Source organism: Aristolochia californica, unplaced genomic scaffold, assembly GCF_029961685.1.
Source record: "Aristolochia californica isolate CCGP_79_NKW_82.1479 unplaced genomic scaffold, dmAriCali1.0.hap1 SCAF_15, whole genome shotgun sequence".
Taxonomy (NCBI): domain Eukaryota; kingdom Viridiplantae; phylum Streptophyta; class Magnoliopsida; order Piperales; family Aristolochiaceae; genus Aristolochia; species Aristolochia californica.
In genome coordinates, this window is record NW_027181826.1 from 25,424,953 (window position 1) to 25,448,977 (window position 24,025).

A 24,025-nucleotide genomic window follows, 5' to 3' on the forward strand; every position below is an offset into this window, starting at 1 on the left:
GAAGTATAGTCCACCGATTGTGTATCCAGAATTTCATCATCATCTTCTCCTGCTTTTTTCGCAGCTTGTACGGTTTAGACTCCATTCTTGTCATTTGAAAGTGGTTAAAAGAGCCTACTTAGAACATCCTCAAGGGAGGATAACATTAACTAAGTCACCATTGCCATTGTAAAAGAGGAAAGTGTTTTTCTATTTTGCAGGATGGATCTAGTTCTGTTAAGTGACGAAAGTTGAATACATTTACATACAACAGAAGTCGTGTTTTCTCTCTGTTTCAACACTTTGGATTACATTTTAGCATTAGCAACAAGATATAGATTAGCAAACCAGCAAACAACAATGATTTGGGAGGATTTTCCTAGCTCCTTTCTTTGTCAATAAGGTCCCCTCGGCCAGTGCAAGTAGTGATATGAAAACAATTGTAGTGTTGCATACTGAGCTGAGCCTTCAGATTGAGCAGAAGAGTTACTCATCTCATGATCTTCCACTGTGAAGGGGGTGAACTGAATGCCTGCTAGATAAACAACATGATTAGTTCAGAAACAAGGGAACCTGCGATCTTTTTCAAATGAAAATTCATTGTTACTCACCTTGGGAATTCCTACATATTGTACTAACTAGAAAGTACTTTTCCGGTTCCAAGTTAGAAAAGCTGTGTCACCGTATGGTCTGCACAAAGGAAGAAAAATAGGAACAAAATCAAAATGTAGAGAGATTTAGTCTCTGAACAGATGAATGGAATGCTTCATAGACAAATAATTTTCAAAAATCTTGAAGTGATCCATAAGCTTCTAATTCCAAATTGAGCTACAAAAAATGAGAGTGAATTGTACTTAAAATGCTACAATATATGAAATATTGACCTTGGGTTTTTCATATGAAGCAGCACAAATACAAAGGCAACAATGATGCATAAGGATCCAACAGCAATGTAGGCCACACCGAGAAAATCGTTCTTTCCTCCCAACCAAGTTGACGTTGAAAGAACAACCTTTTTCTTTCCTCCAAAGCTGTAAGTATTGTAATTGTTTGCAAGATTCACAGCTATATAATCATCTGCTTCTAGATCTTCTTCAATTCTACCATATAACTTCCGAAAGCTCGGAAGAGCAGAAGTACGCATCCAGACAATAAGATCTTCCTGCTCACTTAACTGGTTCATGTCAAAAGAAAAACAAAGAAATGTCAAAACTAGACAATATTGCAAAACTGAAGACAACTTGCTCAAAAAGAAAACAATTGCCGAGAACAAAATTCTTAAGAATTTCCCAGAATAATGAAGAGCACTTTTAACTCCTATGTAGCTACAGCACTTTTAAAATCATGCATTCTAGGACTCTTCCTACTTTAATATGGATTATCAATTCTATGTTTTTGAAATATGTTTCACAGTTACCCGAAAGTTTGCATACTCACAGGTATACTTGGGTCCAGCTTTTTACCCCCTATCAGGCTACCATTCTGGAAGTTATATGGATACACATGCTTCCCAAACTTGTGCTCCCGATCACTTTTCCAAGCAATATTTTTCCGGTTGATCCTTAGTTCTATCCCATCACGGAAAAATGTAAATGTATCATTGAACAAACTCCAGGCAATCAAACCACAAGGAACAATTGGGAGCCCATTGTTGTGCTCTTCAGGCTGGCATGAGCTAGTGTCATTGTATTTCAGTCCATACAAAAGCTGCCGATCGTTCCTGCTTTTCACATATCTGGACACGACTCCAGCAAGTCCTTTGTAAGTGGAAAAATTGTTTTCAATGGATAAACCACTAGAATCGAAAAGAAGCCAAACAAATGCTCTACAAAAATGTAAGGATCAACCAACTATGTGCATGTGTATAGTGCTGTGTGTATGTGTGTGAGTGTGCATGTGTGTGTGTGTGTGTGTGTGTGTGTGTGTGTGTGAGAGAGAGAGAGAGAGAGAGAGAGACTCAATAATCTAGAGGAATTTGTTTGCATTGAGCAATAAACCAAGACCACAATACTTCAAGAAATATGATGAAAGAGCTAAAGCCTGATCCTAAATTTCAAAAGATAAAATAGAAAACTAATAGGCAAAAATGTAAAAATTTGGTGAGTAACAAAATTTATGAAACTATAAACAATATTGGTAATGGTAAAGAATTCTTACCGCCGATGATTTTGATAAAAGTTATCTAGCTGGTAATACATAAAGATTGGGGCTTTCATGTGCTTTTGCACCTGGAAAACCACATGTAATTTCAGTCACCCTGAAGTATGAAGTAGAGTCTCCGTATAATTGTTAAAAAAACCTTTATTATCTAATATTCTCCCAGGAAATAATCTAGACAGATGTTAAGAAAGTAAATGTTTCCTAGAGCCAATATAAAATTCAGTACACATGTGCATATGTCTGTGGAGGTGTGCAGGTGTTTATATGAAATAAACAGATGTAATGGTCAGAAACCAGTCTCCAAAAAATAAGTGAACAAATTACTACTAGTGCTTTTAAAATTACACTGTAGACTTTGGGTAAAACAATCTATGACTTGTGTTCTTGTATCAACACAAACATTTCTAAACAACTAGTCAGCAAACTGTTACTTTTACACCAGAATGGACCATTTGGAAATACACTGAAGTCAAACATCTAATCATCTTAATGAACACCCTTCTTGACCATTAAACCTAAGAAACTGTCAGAGTTTTCCATCCAATGTTACAAATTGACAACTTCAACAAACTCAGACCTTGCCTAAGACCAAATTGTCTAGATTGTTAAAACCTTTGATTAGTGACTCAGAAATGGACAATTGAAAATTAAATACATCTTATCTGAGCTTTGAATCACCACAAAAAAGAATGAAATTAACCTTCATACATTAAAAATGTTTTTAAATGTTCAAACACAAAAGAATGTGAGATAGATGAAGCAAATGAGGCAGAGGTCCCAACATCTGCGGAGCAAATTTCACATAAATAAAAAATGGTGAATCTGAAAAGTTAAGTCTAGGAAACAATCCTATGGAACTGCTAGAATCACCTTTAAAAATCGGGTACAGTTCTTAGAAATCGAATCATCTTTGATATAAGCAACTTTATTGCTTTGGTATATCTCAGGTATACATTCTGTGTCATAGCGCTCAACAATTTCAATTACCTACAAAATGGATTACAACATAAATATTCAGAGATGTTCTTGCAGCTGCATAACGCATATAGCCCAAATCAGAGAAACAATGATGCAAGGAATAAAACGCATATCTTACACTTTCTGATGCATGCAGACTGACAAACCCAACAGGAATAAAGAGAATACCTATCAACAAAAAAGTTGTGACCACCTGCAAAAGTGTAAGTTCAGATTGTCACTGTGCATATGGCAAACGACAGTGAACAGTGAACTCAATGAATAATACATCTGCCTCTTACCCATCCCGGAGTCAAAATAGGTTTACAAGCCGGGAGATTCTGTTGGGTGAATTTATAATAAGCTGCAAGCAATCATCATTAAACCTTCGGTTATTGCTCAAATTGGGTTAGAAGCAGAAAAACAAGCCAAATGATTCCATCCCATGAAAAAACGAAATCAATTTTTGGGATTAGAGGAGATTGAACACCGAAGTCATTAAGTTGCATTTCAAGAAAATCATATTTCCATCTTCTCCAATAATAGTATTGAGAAAAGAAAAAAGGGTTTGTGATTTGTAAATTTCATTTCAAAAATAATATAAGAACTACAACGAAATTTATTTTGGAGTCTCAAAAATTCAAGTTCACGTGAAACCTAGCAACTTCCAAGCCATCAAAGCCCATTGTTTCTGTAGTTGAGATCCTAGTGGGTCATAGAAAATGAACATCTCGCGAATCACAAGCAAAATGTAGAAGAAATCAGATTCAAGGCACAGTAAATAAGAAGAGAACGAAACCTGTAGACCTCCTGGAGGCAAGGGAAGCAGATCGCCCAGTTCCCGATGAACTCCCTCCCTCCGAATCCATCGCGAACCCTAAAATACTAGTCCAAATTCCTTCTTAACATCCATACACCTACTGGAGTGAACAACCCCCATGGCACCAAAAAAAGAGTTCCAGATTCCTTTTTGTTTCTATCACAACCCTACTCTACAAGAATTTCAGCAAATAACTTGACGCGCCGACAATGCAACAGCTAATCTTGATCCACACCCATCAAGCAAAAATCCTAGATCTCCCGGAAAACTAAAAAAGGGAAACCTCTAACTTCCAAGGGGAATGTATCTAAACTTGATGAAAAGAGGAAAAAAGAAATTAAAGGGGGAGTAGGTTCTCAATGAGAATTAGGTATCCACTCTCCCAAATAGTCCTTAATTCAGAAGGAAAAGGGGAGATAGAAAGAAAAGGTGTAAGTAGATTGGGAATCTCAGACAAAGCCAGAAGTTGCTTGGAATGACAATAGAGGGAAGCTCATATATTCCTTACGTCGGAGACAGAGAGAGGGAGAGAGAGAGAAGATGAGAAGAATCCTCAACTGGTTTTCTGAAAAAAAAATTAAAAAGAAAGAAAAAGAAAGAAAGAGGGCGAGTGGTTAATGCGTTCGTTTTGTTAGGTGAAGGAGGAGTTAAAAGTCCGAACTCGGGAGGAAGAAGACTAAAAAACAGTTAAAGAGTAGATGCAGGACGGTCCTGGTATAAGGGGAGAATCATGACTGGGCCTACTGAAATTTGGGTTTGGGTTGACCCGGGCGACTCTAGAAGCTGAACTCAGATTGTAAGTAACAACAAAAGGAAAAGCTTGAATAATCTATGCTCAAATGACTTTATACTACCACATAGGCATGATTTCGGGTCCGATATGTCTAATTCTTGTTCATATTTATTATGAACTCGGTTGATTCGAAATAAAAGCTACAAACCATGTTTAAGATGAAGGATCACTTTAAATAGAATTTCGAAATCATAAAATTCATAAACCAAAATCGTACTTCTTGACATGATGTCAACTTCTAGCGAATAAAGCTTTTCGGCTATCGTCTTCGGCAAACAAAATGTCTCGTTTATTGTAGAGGCTCGTTGATGGCAATGTTCAGACATACTTTTGCTCGACCAGACCCCCTTTTATGGCCTCCTCTCCATCAAAGGAGACCACCAAACTGATAAGAAACCATAATGTTGTAACCGGTGACTACCATTAATAGAAAATCGTCTGACGGATTGGTAACTTAAGTGACGGATCGTGAACCATCTAGGTCATAGTTCGTGAACCGTCTTACATAAGATATAATCTTTCTTTGGGGGTACGGCTGATCCAATAAATGATCGGACGATCGGCTGATATAGTGTTTTTTATGTTTTACACCAAATAATTTTTCGTATTAGATCGGTTATATTTCTTCGGGTGTGTTATACTTAGTTCAAAATTTGATATATATTACTTCTTCGTATGCACTTGGGGCACTTTCTTATTTACGAGAGCTTTCAATCTACAACCCATCGTATTAAGCACGGACTCGGGACCCAACTAGGCCTCGGTGAAGTTGGACTCAGGGTGAGCAACGAATGTCTCGAAGACATTAACTTGTTCCTCCAATATTTCTGTCAACTTGACCGAGTCATCGTCTAATCCAGCGAGTGCCAAAACCATGATTACCATAGAGGATGTGATTAAAATATATAAATACTCTGTAAGATTCAACCCATTGATCCGTTTTTTTTGCTTCAAACTACCAACTATAAAAGTACGATTAACAGATGCAGATGGCCGAAACTGGGGCTGGCTGAGCGACCTCGTTCTAGGCATCCTGCGCGCAGCATGCAACACACCCAACTGCCAAAACACCTTTTCAAAAGCCTTCCCGCGAGACGATCCCTACCTTTTAACTGTAATTCCTTGTCTTCTCTATTGGACCTCTGCACTAAGATTCAACATCTCCAACAAAACCATGCTAGATTTGTGTTACACGGCCTCCATCAGAATTCGATTTTGTCCTCCAAACTGATTGAATGCTACGCAAACCTCGGACATGTCAGTTTTTCTGAACGAGTCTTCGGTTCAGTGACAAACCCAGATGCGCTTTTGTACAACACGATCGTTAGAGCTCTTTCGGGATGTGGGGATCCGGAGAAAACCCTTTTAATGTACCATCAAATGCTTGCTAAGTCCTTTTGTCCTGATGAATTTACTTACCCATTTGTTTTTAAGTCCTGTTCTGATTTTATGAATGTGGAAGAGGGTAAGAGAGTGCATTGCCATGTGGTCAAGATGGGTTTTGAATCGAATGTTATGGTGGGTACAGCTGTTGCAGAAATGTATGTTAGTTGTTGCGAGATGGAAAGTGCGCTACGAGCAGCTGAAGGAATGTTTGAGAGAAGCCTGGCTGTTTGGAATCTATTGATTTCGGGTTATCGTCATAGCGGCCATCCTGTGAAGAGCTTTTGGATGCTTAAGAGAATGAGAGTGGAAGGTTTAGAACCCAATTCGGTCACTGTGGTTAGTTTGCTAAGATCCAGCATTGAGTTAAAATGGTTAGGTGCTGGCCGTTTCTTACATGTTTTAATCATTATGTGTGATTTACAGAGAGATATGTCAGTGATTACGGCTCTTTTGACAATGTATTCAAAGTTGGATTGTTTAGATATGGCGAGATTAGTCTTTAAAAGGATTCAGGAGAAGGATTCTGTCATTTGGAATTTAATGGTCTCAACATATTGCCAAGGTGGTTATCCAAAGAAAGCACTTCAACTGGTGACAGAGATGGGAAAATCAGGTGTTAGGTCTGATTTATTTACAGCAATTGCAAGTATCTCATCAGCAGCAGCTTTGAAGTCTCTTGAATTGGGCAAACAGATTCATGCTCAAACTGTTAGAAATGGATCAGATTATCAGGTTTCTATCCATAATTCACTTATTGATATGTACGGCAAGTGTGGAAATTTAGAGATGGCAAAAACGATTTTTGAGTCATTGATGAACAGAACTGTGGTATCATGGAGTTCTATGATAAAAGCTTATGCAATCCATGATCGTTGCTCTGATGCTTTGTCTCTCTATGAAAAAATGAAAATGGAAGGAGTGAAGCTTGATCAAATTACAGTAGTTAACATATTACCTGCATGTGTTCATCTAGGAGCGCTTGAGAAAGTAAAAAGCCTGCATGTGTATTCAGTCAAGCATGGTTTAATCTTGATAACCTCTGTACTTACAGCTCTACTTGTCAGCTATGCAAAATGTGGATGTATAGGGACAGCAGAAAAGCTGTTTGATGAAGAAGAAGTTGATAAGGATATTGTTTCTTGGAATTCAATGATCAGTGCATTTGCTAAACACGGAGACTGGTTTCGAAGTTTTGGCCTTTACAATCAGATGAAAGACTTAAAAGTGAGACCCGACAAAATAACCTTTTTGGGACTATTAACAGCATGTGTTAATTCAGGATTAGTGAAAGAGGGGTGGGAATGTTTCAATGAAATGATCAAAATCCATGGCTATAGACCCAATCAAGAACACTATGCTTGCATGGTTGATCTTCTTGGACGCATGGGGCAGCTTAAGGATGCCATCAAGCTTATTGAAACGATGCCATTTGAACCAGATGTGCAAGTCTGGGGTCCATTATTGAGTGCTTGCAATATGCACTCGGATACCAGGCTAGCCGAATTTGCTGCCAAAAGGGTCATAGCATTGGAGCCCAAGAATGCTGGAAACTATGTGATACTTTCTAATATCTACGCTGCAGCAGGGAAATGGGATGGCGTCGCCAGAATGAGGGCACATATTAGGGACAGAGGATTGAAGAAGGTTCCTGGATGTAGTTGGTTGGAGATAAGTGGGTGTACTCATGAATTCCGTGTTGCAGACAGATCCCATCCAAGGTCACAAGAAATTTATGCCATGTTAAACAATCTGGAAGAGGAGAGCAAACTCATTGATGACTTGAGTTTTGAAGTAGCATTTTTTATGGTTGAATCCACTACCCAGTTGCAGGATCTTTGCACTGAGAATTCATTTTGACATTGGTTCAACCTCATGCTGCCAGTGTGTAGAATTATACTCATTTTTTATAATAAAAAAAAAGTTATCAGTTAACATTTTGAACCTAAATTTATGGAGAACCTTTGGGTCCACTCGTTCTTCCAGGATCCGAACCGGGCTCTTCTTTCTGGTTGCGTGGACCATTGACGTTCAAATTTCAAATTTTCAACGGTCGTCCATGAAAGTGTAACCGGTGTATGAAAAGCTTTCCTTCTCGACCGTTTTTCAGAAATTATCGGCATCCCCGTGGGGAAAGCTCCTTTTTAAAAGCTCTCTGCTCTTCAACATTTCAAATCTTCTCCCTCTATATACACACTCCACCGCTAAATATTTATTTAGTTCTGTTTGTCGATCGAACATCTCCCGCAAAACCCATGTGTCATCAAGGTTGGTTGTTGTCAACTGGATCCCTGTGGTTTCTTCCTTTTTCGTGGCGTTTTCTTCGAGCAGGATTGCTTTGCTTCGTCGATTGTTAAACCTGACGAAGGTGGACTTTCGTGCGATTTGAATTCATCTTCTTGACAGACTTGAGTTGAGAGGAAGGCGGATTTGTAATAGGTGACAATGGAGAATGAATGCCCTCTTGCTGTAGACGCAATGGACTGTAAGTTGGTTTTTCTTCTGGAGTGTAATGTGTTCGATTTTGCTTAGCATGGGAATTGATGGATCTCTTTTGCAGATATTTCTTGGCAAGAAAAGAGCTCTGAAATGGAAGGCACGCCTAAAGACGACGGACAGAAAACTGATGGCGCCTCTAGCAAACGTAATCTCAACCTTTCTTTTTTCTTTTCTGGCAACAAGAATTACGTTCTTTGGTTCTTCTATGTGGGTGTTGATGATTTGACTTTTACTCGTCAAACAGATGTTTCTTGGCAACTCGAGCCCTCCGAAATGGGGGAGAGAGATACATGTCGAAGGGGTAAGTCTCTTATCTTTCTGAAGATTCTTTCTGGTGGAGTACGAAAGATGTGACTTTAAATGGGTTTCACATTTGTGATTGTTTTCTTCCTCAGCTTGTTCCTCTCTGGGGTCCTCTTTATCATCGCCCGATCTGATAGTGTGCGGCGGCTCCCCAGACCTCCCTGAAAGTAGCTGCGGTGAAACGCCAGAATTTATCACTAAAGCAAGTCGGAGAAGAGATCTGATATCTTCCGTTGAGCTCTCCCTAGAAAATGGAATTGGATCAGAAGCCAAACCAGGCCTATCTTCAAGGACAAATAAAATGTTCCCGGAAGTAAAAGCCTTGAACGTAACCGGGTCTGTGGTAGCCTCTCTCGAGCTTCTGCCTGACAGAGAAAATTCATTAGAATCTGGGTTGCCTGTGGCGAGCATAAATGTAGGGGGAATAGATAGGGTTGCAGCTCAGGGTGGAATTCAGTTCCAAGAAGACAATTTTTTCACTGGGGGTGAGGTCATTTCAACAGACGCCAAGATTGGAGACCGAGGAGAGGTTGGGCTGTATCAAACAGCTCGTTATGGGAACTTCTCTTACCATTTTCAAGACCTGGAAGCCGGATCCTATCTTGTAGATTTACATTTTGCAGAGATTGTATTCACGGAAGGTCCTCCAGGGATGAGGGTGTTTGACATCTTCATACAGGAAGAGAAGGTGAGACTTCTTTCTTTCATGCCATACAGGCTAAATTTCAGTATTTGGCAGACTCTAGTAATGATTCATCTGGGCTGATTTTGCCTCTAGGTTGCTTCCGGCATTGATATTTATGCTCAAGTGGGTTCTAATCAGCCTCTTGTATTGTCCAACCTGGAAGCTTGTGTTAATGGCAGAGAGGGGCTATCGATCAGGTTTCAAGGTGTAAACGGCAATCCACTTGTTTGCGGCCTTGCAATAAAGAAACATTCTTGCAAAGGTAAGGTCCAAGTAATCCTTCTCTCTCTCTCTCTCTATCTATCTATCTTACCTGTGCTCTCTCACTCTATCTGATAAAAAGCCGCTTATCTTTGTTGTTAATAGGCAAATCATGTCAGAGTCTGGCTGCCGACAATATTCTTTCAGTTCAAGGACAAGACTTGAAAAGCTCCTATGTAGGGGATCACGAACTAAATGAAGTACTTTCGAAAGATAATTCCACTGAAGAGTTTGTTATTGAAACTACAGTTATTTTGTTTGGAGAATTTCAGGTCAAAATTCTTGATGAGATGGTATTTGGCAGGAAGAATGCATCAATTGCAATTGCAAAATGGAAGTCTTGAAGCTGAAGAGGGATTATTCTTTGCTATGCATGGAGCAAACAGAAACTAAAAGATCTCTAGAAGAAGCAAAAAGGGAGAATGAACTAAAAAACAAGGAATGTACTGAAGCTTGGACATCTCTGCGGGAGCTTCAGAATGAGCTTATGCGCAAGTCAATGCATGTTGGCTCCTTAGGTAGAAATTTTCTGTTACTGATATCTATTGTCAGTTGTACAACCTGGTGATCTGCTAAATTACATCCTTATGCAGCCTATGCAGTGGAGGGGCAGGTGAAGGAGAAAAGTAGGTGGTTTTCATCGTTAAAGGAGTTAAGCAAGAAATTCAAGGTTCTGATTTCTTTTTATGCTTTTTATCCTAGACAGCATCCAAGTGAAAATTCATCAAGCATGGTGCTCATTTCATCTCTCTGTTTGTGTAACTGGCAGACCCTAAAGACAGAACACCAGAAGCTGTCAGAGGAAGCTCTGGAATGTAAGAAATGCCTAGCAGATGTGGGCGACATCACAACCAAAATCCAGTCTATATGTAAGTTGTGCAATCTGAATTGGTCCCCTTACTGTCATTTGCCAGTATGGCCAAGAACAGAACCAAAATGTGTTTTCTTTTTTATATTTTTGTATAGTGAACCAACAAGTAGACTTGGACAAGCAACACGAAGAACTCAAACTCAAGTACACTGAAGGGGCTAAGGAGCGGAAAGAACTATACAATAAAGTATTGGAGCTCAAAGGTTTGCAAACAAACAACTTTTATAATTCATGCAGTCAAGGCATGTTACAATATAAGAAGCTTCTGCTTGGGCATCTATCTTTCAGGAAATATAAGGGTCTTCTGTAGATGCCGACCACTTAATGAAGAAGAATTAGCTGTAGGGGCTACAATGGCAGTTGATTTTGAGTCAGCAAAAGATGGTGAGCTTGCTGTGAAGGCTAGTGGAGCACCAAAGAAAGCGTTCAAATTTGATGCAGTCTTCAGCCCTCAGGCAGATCAAGGTAATATGGTGTAGAGAATAGAACCACGATCTTTAGTATAATGGTTGTGACAAGGGACAATGGTTCAAATAAATGGTTGTGTCTAAAGTAGTAGTAACATCTCCTATGGAGAATATTAGTAGTAATATTAACAATAATTGGACTAAGATGATATTTGATTTTTGCGTGAACAGCTGATGTATTTGAAGACACTGCACCATTTGCAGCATCCGTTCTGGATGGCTACAATGTCTGCATATTTGCCTATGGGCAAACAGGCACTGGAAAGACATTTACAATGGAGGGAACTGAAGAAGCACGTGGAGTGAATTACCGCACCCTTGAGGAGTTGTTTAGAATCATTGATGAAAGGAAGGGCCTTTTCAAATATGAAATTTCAGTTAGTGTGTTGGAAGTTTATAATGAACAGATACGTGATCTGCTCTTGTCTGCTTCTCAACCTGGAGCAGCTGCAAAAAGGTTCTACTCTAAAAATATTTTTTAGTTTCAGATCAACCATCTTCTTATGGTGCTTGGACTGCTTAATAACTCTTTTTTTTTTTTTATGATTACCAGACTTGAAATAAAGCAAGTTGCAGAGGAGGTCCATCATGTCCCTGGACTAGTTGAGGCAAATGTACAGAACATGAATGAAGTATGGGAAGTTCTCCAAACAGGGACAAATGCAAGAGCAGTTGGATCAACCAATGCTAATGAGCACAGTAGCAGATCACACTGGTGAGTGACTGCTAACTAATAAGCTTTCAACATAATTATTGAAACTTGGACTGGTCTAAGGACGTCGCATTCCTTGATCCACAGCATTCACTGTGTGATGGTTAAGGGACAGAATTTGATAAATGGAGAACGCACGAGAAGTAAACTATGGCTTGTTGATCTCGCTGGGAGTGAGAGAATAGCGAAGACCGAAGTTCAGGGTGACCGTCTCAAGGAAGCACAAAATATTAACAGATCTCTTTCTGCATTGGGTGATGTAATATCTGCCCTTTCAAATAAGAACTCACATATTCCTTTTAGGTATCATTGTCTGCCTTCCTATATTAATCTTTTGATTATCAAATTGGAGTTCTGATTTCTCACCCATTCCCTTAAATCATGTAGGAATTCAAAGCTCACTCATTTGCTACAAGACTCTCTAGGTACATTCGTTTTTTCTTTGTGTTTCAAGTTTTTGTATCCATGTATCAATGTATTACATATTTGATTAGTTAAATATTGCAGGGGGAGACTCCAAGACATTAATGTTTGTGCAGATAAGCCCAAATGAGAATGATTTGAGTGAGACTCTGTGTTCACTGAACTTTGCCAGTAGAGTGAGGGGAATTGAGCTTGGCCCGGCCAAGAAGCAAGTTGATGTCAGCGAGCTTTTTAGATATAAACAGATGGTACAGCAGACTTTTTAATGTATATTCCTTTCATTCACACTTCACCTGGTAAATGATATTGCTGTTGTTGCTATGATCACGAATCAGCAAATGCTCTCTACTATGTGCTGTAAACAGAACTTTGTTATTGTCTATTACTTTCATTTGCCATCAAGGATACTTCTCCTACATTTCTTGCCGTTGTCTCCTTCATTCTCGTCTGTCTTTTTCTAATATGATTCCCAAATCAATCAGGTTGACAGGGTCAAGCAAGATACAAAGAGCAAAGATGACCAGATAAAAAGACTGGAGGAGACCATTCAGAGCGTTGAGTTAAAGGTTCGGACAAGAGATGTAAACTGCAGGCACCTACAGGATAAGGTATACACTATCTGCTAATTGCCGTTTGGATTGGTTTTTCCAATGAAAAAATATCATCCAATATGACCATCTTTACACGAGTATCAGTGACGTTAACAAGATCCTCTGTTGTGCAGGTGAAAGAATTAGAATCCCAACTCCTGATAGAGCGAAGACTTGCAAGACAGCATGTGGACACAAAAATTGCCGAGCAACACCAGCAGCAAGAGGAACAGCAGACTGCAATAACAAAGCCCCCATTGGCAATGCGTCAGACTGGGACCAGACAAGTCTCTGATCCGCCAACCACATCGATCAAGGATCTTGTAAATGTAATCCGACCTCTTACAGATTACAACAGCAACAAGTCTCAGTTACCTCCTATCTCTGGTCTACTCAAGTACAAATATGTTCAGAAGGAAAACAAGCCTGAGGTCGCTGAAGAACCCACGATGACAAGAAGACCTAGCAGAGCATCTATATGTACAACTGCACGCCGCATCCAAGTGACACCAGTACCCCAGCGGCGCAACTCATTGATACCATTGCCTTCAGCTGCAACTGCAACCCCACTCCACCCACCAGTCCGTCCCATGGCCACTCTAATCCCACCCCCATTGCCACGACCACTCCCACTAGCTGCTGACAAGAGAAATGCAGATGCAGGTGATAATTTCTCAGAGATGACACCTTGGAGTTCCAAAGTGGGGTGCAGAAGTTCAAAGATAAATAACATTCTCAGACGAAGCATTCAGAAGAAGGTCTACATTAAGTCACCGTTACCACCACCCCAGCACAGTAAAAGAACTAGTGCATTTGGGGCAATGGAAAGGGTCAGAGTGTCCTTTGGGAGCCAAGGAAGGATGACACAGCGCGTGTTAGTCAGTAACTCTGGAAAGACAGGGAAGGAGAAGCAACTAGTGCATAAGGAAAAGGAGAGGGGATGGAACCATGGAACAGTGAAGAGTTTCCTCTGAAAACAGTTTTTCCCATATGTACAGAAAATCGGATACTGACCTTTGAAAGGCTTCTTGCCTTTTCTCATACATACCATTCATTTGCTTAAGAGGAGTGTGGGTGATAGCACTTTGTGTAATTAAATTCAAGTGTGATGCAGTGTTACTAGTGTACTTAGGATTATTAAGGAATTATTAACACGTTGTATTGTGATTTAAACTTGTGCCTTGCATTCTTTTTCTCGTATGACTGCAACAACAGGATACAGTTTCAATGTTTCAGGTCCTCATCCGGTTTTACTTTAAACTGCCTGCACCATAAATGGAACTAGAAGAGCAATACATAGTTCTTCAGTATGTTCTTAATCAGCTTACTAATCAGTTGTAAACAGTAAACTAGAATTGACAATACATATATCTCATTTGCATGTGCCATGCAAGACAGCCCAATTATCATGTTTATATCCTCATAGGAAAGAGAAAGATTCCTTCATATCCTTGTTAGTTGCAAAAATGAGTTCGAACTTCAAGCAAACAAAACAAATCTGTGTTGTTTTTAACAAATTCAACCATCTACTCTTACAACCACAAACTGCACAACAGGATACAGTTTGAATGTTTCAGGTCCTCATCCAGTTTTACTTTAACCTGCCAGCACCATAAATGGAACTAGAAGAGCAATACATACTTCAGTATGTTCTTGATCAGCTTACAAATCAGTTGTAACAGTAAACTAAAAGTGGCAATACATAGCACAGGTGATATCTCATTTGCATGTGCCATGCAAGACAGCTAAATTATCATTTTTATATCCTTATAGGAAAGAGAAAGACTCGTTCATATCCTTGTTAGATGCAAAAATGAGTTCTAACTTCAAGAAAACAAAACAAATCGTGTGGCTTTTAACAAATTCAACCATCTATTCTTATAATCACAAACTGCACTAGTGCATAATCATATGACTAAACATCAAATAATTTTACAATTCAGTAATAGGTCAAAACTGACGATGGATTGAGCAACTAATCCACCAAAGCAAATTAGAGAAAGTGTCTGTCGCTGATTTTAAGCACTTTTATCCTGGACAGCGATGGCATACTACTTATTTGCATCCTCTGATTCTTGACCGAACTGCTCATATCAATGAGTCATCTTTCATCAAACCATCCTGTTTTCCCTCCCCACCATTGCTTCCAGTCAAGGGTTTCTTAGAAGCTGTCAGGAGAACAAATGAGTGAACATGATTACTAAGTACCATAAACATGTAAATCTTCTCAGAGAACATAATTTGAACATTAAGATATAACCCCCAACAAACACAGACATTTAGTTAGACAAAAATGAAGTCCAGAACACACACTAAAAGTCTTTATAACTTCTTTTCCATACCTGATACTATATTCCTTTTTATTTACATATTTAGAAGAAACATAAAAAATTGGTATCGACACCATGCAGGTAAGATAGCAGGCAGTGCTAAAGAGATGAATACATAAAAGGTAAAGTATATAATGCAAACGATCTGCACTAATATAGCAGAAGTGCAGCTATTGAGAATTTCCACTAATACTTGCAATCCAACCTCTACAGTTTATCCCAAGTTCCAAGTGTTGCATGGTTCTCAAACTTCGTGAGAGTTGGTTATGTTCGAGTCTTCGAGAAAACCATCACCCATCCCCTTCTGGTTTGATGCAGAACTTATTCAATAGAAGAATGATAATAAATGACCCGACCAAGAAAAGGAAAGAAGCCACTCACATTTAAGGGATGATCCAGCGAGACATGTGATTCTTGACTTTGTATTAGTTTCAGCCAATGGATATGGCTTCTCCTTGTGGACCATACGTATGTCCCAGACCCGTATAACTCCATCTGATGATGCGGATGCAATTAGAAAAGGGTATTCCAAGGCATCCCCAGCAAGTCTACTACCTAAAACAACAAGTCCTTTTACACGTGCAGAATGTGCATTCTCAATGCGATAAGCAGCCTTCCCAGTCAATGTGTCCCATGAAGTAATACCACAATCGTCTCCACCAGTGAACAAAAGATTGTTCTGTCATCAGCGTCAACTAAATGAGAACATAGAACAACTAAGATGCAGCCATTTCTTTGACTAGTCCTCAAAAGAAAGCATAACAAGAACATGCAAATAGAGATAAGATGTTTTTGCTTTTGGGGGGTAAGCAAAGAATTCTTAGGTTAGCTTTCAGTCTATCAACACGTCTTATGGAAGTAAGTGCAAAAAACCTTTAAATGGTTAAAAAAGATATTGAAAGTGACTAAGTTAAGATATTTCATAGCTTGCAAACACCTATTTTTTGTACAGTGCGTTTAGTTTTGAATATCACTGATGCCGAACTGTCTTTAGAGCATGGTTGGCTGTGTAGTACCAGCAATACAAATTGAATTTTAGGGAGGAAATACAATATTGTATCGTCTGATATACTGCAACTGGAAGTTGGACTCACAAATTAATCTTTTAGCCTGCTCATGCAGATATGATTTCAAAAATGACAATGTGATGGGAGCAAATTGAATCCAGCCAACAAGTTACCTTCTTTTCTCTAAAGCAAATGGAACCAACCCTTACACAGGCAAGAGAATAAATGTGTACGAGCTACCGTCCAAGGCCCAGCACAACATTATGTGGTTACATTAAGAGACTTAAAGAAGTTACTAAAACCTACTAACAGGTACTCTCCTATTGGGTACTATTTGTGTGACATCATGAGCTAAAGACTGAATGAGCTTTCCTGGTGCTATAAGTATAGAATGGGAATCAAAGATCCAGAGAAATTGCAAAGAAAAAAGTGGTTTTTCTTCTAATTACTTCAGAACTGGTTCACTGAGCACCAGGCAACTAGTTAGCATCTAAAACCACTCCATTGAAAGAGTAGAGTAGTAAGCTAGATGAACTGCCTACTGCTAGGAGCTAGAAAAAGGAAAAAAAATAAAGTTTAAATACAACACAGATAAATAAACATTAGAAAAGTGGTGTGTAAAAGTAAGAAAAGATAAGAAAAACCTCGGCCTGGGAAGCACATAATACACGCTTCTGACAATCCATCTCGCAGACAATTCTCGCATCCTCGGAGTTGTGAATGGTGACCTTCTCCTCCGTTGCCATGAAAAACCTCTCGCCCTCCAAATCAAACTTTACGATCGAAGCCTGCTTATCCATCCTACAGCAAAAGCTCCTCCTACCTCTAACCAAGTTCAGCATCGCCAAACACGAGTCTCTTCCCACAGAAAGCGCAAGCTTTCCCGAAGGATGAACAGCCAGGTCGATGACGCCACGTTTATGAGCAGGAATGGACTTAAGGTGGACAAAGGGATCGGCGTCGTAGATTGCAACAGTGCCGTCCTCGGAGCCGGAGACGAGATTGCGAGGAAAAAAGAGAGAGGCAGGTGTGAAGAAGGACAGAGCCGTGACGGCGCCAGAGTGTTGAACCAGGGATCCGATTTCTGTGTTGGCCGAGAGGTCGTAGACTTTGATGGTATCGTCGGCGGAGCCGGAAGCCGCGACGGGACCCGCAACGGCTACGGATTTGATGGGGCCCAAATGGGAAGGGAACGAGAACAGGGGCTTCAGGGTATGAGATTGAGACTGGGTTTTGAGGGCGAAGCCCCAGATGAATTTCTCGTAGGAGCCAGCGAGGAGAGACATGGCGGGCAGATGTTCCTTCTCCCTGTGGTTTTGCAGAGGTTTTAAGGGAGGAAGAACGCAGACGGTTTTTTCTAAAGCCTTGGGCGTGGGGTGGCTACTTGAAAGTAATTTAAAGTCATTGGAGCCCCTTTTTTAAAATTATGTAAAGCTTGATTTATTTAGTATTTTTGACGGGTTAAGTGAGGGCCCATCTTGGTACCGTAACAGGGCCTTACTCCATAGAGAACTTGATACGTATCGCCGATGGTTACTGTATAGTTACGTATCGGATTCGAGCCCACCAGGTGGGTAGGGTACCGCTACCGTGCCTCGAGTGGAGAAACCTCGTTCAGAACGAGTAGCGCGACCTAAAACTATAAAGCCTCAAGGTTTCCAACTTCCAAAACCCTAATCAGCTGCGACGATGTCGAAGCGAGGTGCGTTCTCTGCGTGGGCAAAAGTTTAATTCTATGTCGTCAAGGAAGATTTTCTTTTCGTTTTTAGTTTATTTCTCTGCTATTGTCTTTACGTTTATTCTTACTTGCCGGATGTTGCAAATCATCTGTAGTTCACGTTTGGTACGAGTAATCTATTTGATCAAGTTAGCGCGAGTGCTGAAGTTTCTGTTGTGAATTTTATGTTCTTACGTGTTTGATTCATGCATAGTTGTGTTGAGTCGTTCTTCTCACTTCGATGCGTCAATGTAGACTTTTTTTTTGTAGTTTTTATTACTTCGGTACTATTATCTTGCGATGGCTATGGACATCCTTGGTCCTTCCCCGTAGTTAGTTTTGTACGCTGGTGGCTTGGTCATTGGCGGTTTTCAGTACTGCTCTGCTGACTGTAGTGCTTCGAATGCTTACGGTTTTTTAAAACTTTTTTTTTTTTTTTTTTTTTGGTCTACGCTGAAGTGTTGTATCCTGTGCTTCAATTCCTTTAGCTATGAGATTATGGATGGCTTTACGTAACATGGAAGTGTTTATTTCCAGATATGCTTAACAGCTTTTCGTAGATATTCACTAACTTGTTTTTTTTTCTAATTTATATGTGCTTTTATCAAATTAGAATTGGCCTGCATATTTTATCTTTCCAAATATATATATTGTTGCACCGATTATATATAAAATATAAGAATTTTGATTACGAGGGAATTTGATTATGTATTGTCCTGCCTTATTAAACCACCTTGGGAGGAAAGTATCAAGTTAGTATTTGGTCACACTCTTGTTTCTAATGTAGCTCTTTTACACTGTATTTCATGTAGACCTTGTATACGGTTAGATTGACAGGTTAGTTTGTTGCTGCATCCAGAGCATCACTTAGTGTGTGGGATTTGTACTTTGCAGGACGTGGAGGATCTGCTGGAAACAAGTTTCGGATGTCCCTGGGTCTCCCAGTGGCAGCCACTGTTAATTGTGCTGATAACACTGGTGCGAAGAACCTGTACATCATTTCTGTCAAGGGTATCAAAGGCAGGCTCAACAGGCTTCCATCAGCATGTGTGGGAGACATGGTGATGGCTACTGTGAAAAAGGGTAAGCCTGACCTCCGAAAGAAAGTGATGCCTGCTGTTATTGTTCGCCAGAGGAAACCCTGGAGGAGAAAGGATGGTGTTTTTATGTACTTTGAAGGTAGGTGCACTCTGTTGTGTTTCTTTGACTCTCTTTCTCAGGGAAAGCTTTGAGTTACTTTGGGGGCCTGAGCCTTAGGGCTTGTGTGCTTTTTGGGGGGCCTTCTTTTGAAGCTCTCTAAAGAAATGGATAAAAAAAAGGGGGATTATCACGACGGTCTATGTCACCCATTACTTATGAGGGAAGTCGCATCCGTCCCATTGTAAGCACCTACAATGTCATGATCACATTGGTTAACCCTTTTCTCTTTGATAGTTCAATGGACGGTAAAATATGTAATCTTCTCTGCTGTTTGGATTGGGGAAATCTATGGAGGAAATGGGGTTTCAGATTATCAGAAACTGCAGGATCATAAAATCCCTAGCTAATGGTGCTGGGTTCAGATTAGTTGCCTTTAGTCATAAATTAGTTGGTCTTGATCAATTGGCATTTCTATCTTTAATCATTATCTAGTGCCTGCATCTGGTTGTACATCTTTATGGTTCTAGCATCATGCCTGCTTGCGAATTCATGACTATGAATCACCAGTTATTATTGTTAGCTTGAATGTAAGTCTCATGTAACATTTGGATTGATAGGAATATCGAAGGCAGGATAATACTGTTTTCCTTGGTGTTAGGGAATAAGTCCCTACTCTTTTTCTTTTGCTTGCTGCTACATCCAAATCAAGAAACTGAATCTTGTTCTTTTCCATCAATGCAGATAATGCAGGTGTTATTGTAAACCCCAAAGGTGAAATGAAAGGTATAACTAGATGAATAATCTCACTGTCTCGCCATAGTCTAAAAGGATTTTTAGGTTAGGCATTAATTTTTTGTTGGTTGTTTTGACAGGGTCTGCAATCACTGGACCCATTGGAAAGGAGTGTGCTGATCTTTGGCCCAGAATTGCAAGTGCTGCTAATGCTATTGTTTGAGCAGAACCATTGTGCTTTTACTGTTTCGTAATCAGACTTGCAGTTTTGTTGATCATATTATAATTGTCAAATTAGGCGTTCGAATTTTGGGAAGGATATCTGGAAATGTCACGAGTCGTATACTAATTAGTAATTACCACCGAGGTATAGACATCATATTAGAGCTTGTAACTTTAGAAGAATCTTATTTTTGTATAGGTCTCACAAATCAGAGGTTATGTTGAGGTGGTTACATAGATTTTGATATTATAAAATAATAATTTGATTAATTATTAGTTTTTTAATTAATTAAGTAATTAATTTTATTTGATTTTTTAATTATTTACTAATTCAACACAAGTTAAAATCTATCTTAATTTATTAATAAAAATAAAATACAACTATCTCATAAGAGTTAATAGACTAATTTTATATAATACTATTATTTTTTTATAGAAATAGGGTGGTTAATATTATATTTAACCTATGGTTTATGAGTGAGAATTTAAACATTGTACAAATAATATTTTGATTAACTATTTTGATATTATAAAATTAAATATTTGTTTAATTGTTTTATTTTATATATTTAATTAGTTTAAAGTTTTAATTATTTATTTATTCATAACTAGTTAAAATTTTATCTTAGTTTATCAATAAAAAATATTTTTTAATGAATTAATAATAGTTAATATCATGTTTAATTACTAGTTTAAGAGCGAGAATTTAAACACTATAAAAATAATAGTTTTATTAAATATATTGATTGTTTAATTTTTATTTTTATATAATTAATTCGTTCAAATTCAAATTTTAAATTATTTATTAATTTATCACAAGTTTATTAATAAAAAGTTTAAGTAAAAATTATAAAAATTAAATCTATTAAAATATTTAATTAATAAAATTTTCACTACACTTTATACTATATTTTCATTATGCACACGTATACAAAAATATTTTACACTGTAATTATCATTGCATATGCTAACACAAAAAAAAGTAATTCCTTTCGGGACCCAAATAAAAGTCTCCATGAGATCTCAATCTTAACCTTGATTTTGTTAGCATCTAAAAACTCTGATTTGTTCAGTCTAGATTACTACTTCATCCTGAGCCTTCCCCTTCTTCTAAAACACGACTTGCAGAAACCTCCAAGAGCCTCTTTTCGCGCCATCTCTCTGCTTCTCTCTCTGCTTTTGAGTTTTATTCACAGCAATGAAAAGCCCTCAGGGCTCTGGGCTCGTCCTGGCTGCGCAGTCAATTTCGCCAGGCAATTCACTTTACATTACCAGGAAGCGCCTCGTCTGAAGCCCGCCTGCGAGGACAATTCCACGCCTGTGACTGGGTTGGGTGAATAGTGGACGGCGGGAGTGCATAGTGGAGGATGGGTGAAGAGGATCCTTCAGCTGATGTCGCCACTCTCCCTCCTCCTTCCCAGGAGCCGCCACCTAAAGTTGAAACATTCAATCCCAGCCGAAGTATGTCTTTCAGCTCTTTGTCCATCCTTGTTGCCCTAAAATTGCTTTTCCTTGATTCTTTCTATCTTATGACGCCGTAGTTTGTTTCTTTCTATCTTAGACCACGTTCGCGTGTTCGAGTTCTTCACCTTCACCTCTATGTTCTCCGTTGACCTAGCTTCTTTTCTCTGTCATATAACTTGCTCATCTATCCTCTTTTATTTAATACGAACTCTTCTGTTTCTTTTTGCTTTTTTCTCTCTTGATCGGAGATTGCTTGCTTCAATTTCTTTCCGCTCACGTTCATGTATTTTTTTTTTTTTTCCTTTCTTCTTTCTTCTGTGATTTTAACTTCGACATCATTATAAATACACAACATTTTTAATTCCAATGAGTTCCTATTAAAATTTTCTTATTTTGTATATTCACTGAATTGCGGCCACGATGCTGGTTATGTGGCCTCAAGCTTGGATTCAGTTTCGATTTCAAGTTTTACGCTGTTGAATTATAACCCATAAAAATTGTTGACAATTATTTCCTGATCAAGACACCTCCCAAAAATTTTAGCGGGGAAAGTTTTTTTTTTATGGTAGATTATGTTTGTTAAGTAATAGTCCTACGGGAAAGAGGATTTTAAGTTGATTAGTCATTTTGGGATAAGCCTTGGACCCAACTTCACATGGTATCAGAGCAGGTACTCATATGTGGGCCACTACCCAAATTATCCATATGTAGAACCACAGAAAAAAGGGCTTACACGTGTGGGAGAGTGTTAAGTAATAGTCCCACGGGAAAGAGGGTTCTTAAGTTTGGCTAGTCATTTTGGGATATGTCTTTGATCCAACTTCACAATGTTAGCCTTCCATTAAAATAGTAGTCTCTGAGGAGACAATGCAAAATCAGTTGCCGGCCATTGATATTTGAAAGCATTGGTTTGTTGCTCCTCCATTGCTTTGTTTTGTGACTTAAAAAATTTTTTAACTGATTTCGTGGTAAATTGATCATGTTGGATTGTGTTTTTCTTCATGAGTGCTCAACCGGTACAACAAGTTTCTTGACTGCTGGATCCTGTTTGCATTCACAATTCATAATTACCATTTGGACTTCAATTGATCCTGTTTGCATTCTCAATTCATAATTACCATTTGGACTTCAATTTGAATCCATAAAGAGTAGATCTTCTTGAGTCTGTTTTCTGTTTATCGATGGGTTTTTTGTCTAAATCAGATAATACCTTGCTTTTTATGTGCAAACGTATTCCCCTTTTTTGGGTTCTTTGACACGTTTTGTAATGCTAGAAAATGTCCAATCTGAACTCAGTAGATTTTTGTAGAATCCATATCATCCAACACTTATTCTCGCTTCAAATGTGAATGCAGTGATTGGCATTATCAGACGGAAGGCCTTGATAAAAGATCTTGCTGCTGTATACCATGCTGAATGTCTCAAATACTGTCGGGAACTTTTGGAACTCCAAAAACAATGGGAGGAGGTTGGAGAAAATGTTATTTTTAGATTTTCTAACCATCTTAATTTCTATTATGTTTGAAATGGCTGAGGTTATTCTTACATTGAAACAGTTTCAGTGTTATGGCTTATCTATAAGATATAAGTTTATGGTCAAATTTTGATTTTTTTGTTTTTTTTTTTTTTAGAAAGTCAAGTTTTGGTCCTTGATGTTAAACAAATCTGATAATCATCTGGGCTTATGCCTCTGTGGCTCTCTGAAAGTATGATGCATCAGTTGGTCATTGTAGACTATCCAGCTGTCTGCTCCACACAGAAAAGTGTGTCGGTGTAGCTTTTGTTTTAACACTGCCTGATATTCTTATGCTTGTGAACTGACATTCAGACTAAGGACTGAGTTGTTTTAGAAATGCAGAGCAATGGAAGTTTGACACATTATTCTTCTCTTCTTCATGTTCATTAGTTCTAAGTCCATGCCAATGAACACTTGTTGTCACTCTGTAGGTTTTGAAGTTGCTTGGATAACCTAAAAATAGGTGTTAGAGAAAATTAAGTGTAACATGTCAATCTCCAAGTTTAATGAAACTGAGGGTGAAATGAAAAAATTAATTTTGTTGCCTACAGTTCTATTGCTGATGAGAAATCATATTCACTGTCAAAATTAGGGGAGTTATTTCCCGAATAAAGGAAAAAATATGTTACTGACATTGAAACTTTCAACCATGTGGGTGCACACACACACATACACACACACACAAAAAAAAAAAAAAAGGAGTTATTTTTTTTCCAATGCTAATGAATTCTGGCATTCAATTATCACATCCTAAAACATACCTGTGTTCTTGGGTTAGTTAATATGTCTGGCAATGGATTAATAAATATATGGTTGACTAAGTTATGAGATGATTTATTGAATATGATAGAGATGTATGCTCGATATGCTCATTCCCTTATGTTTTAGTCACTTAACTGTAGTTTTGATAGGATAATGGATTGTAGACAGGGTTCTGAGGTCTTTACATATTCTAACTCAACCACTTGTACAATATTGGTCTTTGATTTTGGAT

The 24,025-nt window shown here is 38.6% G+C and overlaps 5 protein-coding genes across 7 annotated transcripts; 3 read left to right on the forward strand and 2 right to left on the reverse strand.

Moving 5' to 3' along the window:
- Nucleotides 1–211: 211 nt before the first annotated feature.
- On the reverse strand, nt 212–4,587 carry LOC137951396 (putative ALA-interacting subunit 2). Its single transcript, XM_068798015.1, has 9 exons — nt 3,896–4,587; nt 3,399–3,460; nt 3,236–3,310; nt 3,010–3,126; nt 2,137–2,207; nt 1,417–1,714; nt 864–1,153; nt 591–669; nt 212–511 (listed from the first exon to the last, which is right to left on the reverse strand). Exons 1-8 carry the CDS (start codon nt 3,963–3,965, stop codon nt 618–620), a joined length of 1,035 nt encoding a protein of 344 aa, XP_068654116.1. The 5' UTR covers nt 3,966–4,587; the 3' UTR covers nt 212–511; nt 591–617.
- Nucleotides 4,588–5,753: 1,166 nt separating this feature from the next.
- On the forward strand, nt 5,754–7,952 carry LOC137951310 (pentatricopeptide repeat-containing protein At4g19191, mitochondrial-like). The gene has a single exon (XM_068797892.1). It carries the CDS (start codon nt 5,754–5,756, stop codon nt 7,950–7,952), a length of 2,199 nt encoding a protein of 732 aa, XP_068653993.1.
- A 276-nt stretch (nt 7,953–8,228) lies between these two features.
- Nucleotides 8,229–14,100, forward strand: LOC137951342 (kinesin-like protein KIN-14R). 3 transcript variants are annotated; one of them, XM_068797933.1, is made up of 19 exons: nt 8,229–8,360; nt 8,499–8,577; nt 8,653–8,736; nt 8,836–8,892; nt 8,987–9,582; nt 9,673–9,841; nt 9,946–10,040; nt 10,145–10,358; nt 10,434–10,510; nt 10,610–10,709; nt 10,807–10,914; nt 11,000–11,176; nt 11,350–11,635; nt 11,732–11,893; nt 11,978–12,193; nt 12,278–12,315; nt 12,398–12,561; nt 12,796–12,921; nt 13,038–14,100. In XM_068797933.1, exons 2-19 carry the CDS (start codon nt 8,538–8,540, stop codon nt 13,875–13,877), a joined length of 3,549 nt encoding a protein of 1,182 aa, XP_068654034.1. In that variant the 5' UTR covers nt 8,229–8,360; nt 8,499–8,537; the 3' UTR covers nt 13,878–14,100. The 3 variants fall into 3 exon arrangements, with proteins under 3 accessions (XP_068654034.1, XP_068654033.1, XP_068654035.1); XM_068797932.1 differs by having other exon boundaries at nt 8,229–8,577; XM_068797934.1 differs by having other exon boundaries at nt 8,229–8,577; nt 9,946–10,016.
- Nucleotides 14,101–14,707: 607 nt separating this feature from the next.
- Nucleotides 14,708–17,554, reverse strand: LOC137951344 (uncharacterized). The gene is made up of 3 exons (XM_068797935.1): nt 16,885–17,554; nt 15,615–15,912; nt 14,708–15,071 (listed from the first exon to the last, which is right to left on the reverse strand). Exons 1-3 carry the CDS (start codon nt 17,524–17,526, stop codon nt 14,992–14,994), a joined length of 1,020 nt encoding a protein of 339 aa, XP_068654036.1. The 5' UTR covers nt 17,527–17,554; the 3' UTR covers nt 14,708–14,991.
- A 303-nt stretch (nt 17,555–17,857) lies between these two features.
- LOC137951689 (large ribosomal subunit protein uL14) lies at nt 17,858–20,148 on the forward strand. Its single transcript, XM_068798531.1, has 4 exons — nt 17,858–17,942; nt 18,852–19,136; nt 19,839–19,880; nt 19,970–20,148. The coding sequence occupies exons 1-4, from the start codon at nt 17,930–17,932 to the stop codon at nt 20,050–20,052; spliced, it is 423 nt and encodes a 140-aa protein (XP_068654632.1). The 5' UTR covers nt 17,858–17,929; the 3' UTR covers nt 20,053–20,148.
- The last annotated feature ends 3,877 nt before the right edge of the window (nt 20,149–24,025 follow it).

Coding starts and splice junctions, on each gene's coding strand:
- LOC137951396 (XM_068798015.1), bottom strand. CDS start 3,965: ATGGATTCGGAGGGAGGGAGTTCATCGGGAACTGGGCGATCTGCTTCC. Junction 1,154..1,416: donor AGCTGGACCCAAGTATACCT/GTGAGTATGCAA, acceptor GACATGAACCAG/TTAAGTGAGCAGGAAGATCT. Junction 670..863: donor CTTCATATGAAAAACCCAAG/GTCAATATTTCA, acceptor TCCTTTGTGCAG/ACCATACGGTGACACAGCTT.
- LOC137951310 (XM_068797892.1), top strand. CDS start 5,754: ATGCAACACACCCAACTGCCAAAACACCTTTTCAAAAGCCTTCCCGCG.
- LOC137951342 (XM_068797932.1), top strand. CDS start 8,538: ATGGAGAATGAATGCCCTCTTGCTGTAGACGCAATGGACT. Junction 10,915..10,999: donor TAAAGTATTGGAGCTCAAAG/GTTTGCAAACAA, acceptor TCTATCTTTCAG/GAAATATAAGGGTCTTCTGT. Junction 12,562..12,795: donor TTTTTAGATATAAACAGATG/GTACAGCAGACT, acceptor CAAATCAATCAG/GTTGACAGGGTCAAGCAAGA.
- LOC137951344 (XM_068797935.1), bottom strand. CDS start 17,526: ATGTCTCTCCTCGCTGGCTCCTACGAGAAATTCATCTGGGGCTTCGCC. Junction 15,913..16,884: donor TATGTGCTTCCCAGGCCGAG/GTTTTTCTTATC, acceptor CGCTGATGACAG/AACAATCTTTTGTTCACTGG. Junction 15,072..15,614: donor CGCTGGATCATCCCTTAAAT/GTGAGTGGCTTC, acceptor TTCTCCTGACAG/CTTCTAAGAAACCCTTGACT.
- LOC137951689 (XM_068798531.1), top strand. Junction 19,137..19,838: donor TGTTTTTATGTACTTTGAAG/GTAGGTGCACTC, acceptor CCATCAATGCAG/ATAATGCAGGTGTTATTGTA. Junction 19,881..19,969: donor CCCCAAAGGTGAAATGAAAG/GTATAACTAGAT, acceptor TTGTTTTGACAG/GGTCTGCAATCACTGGACCC.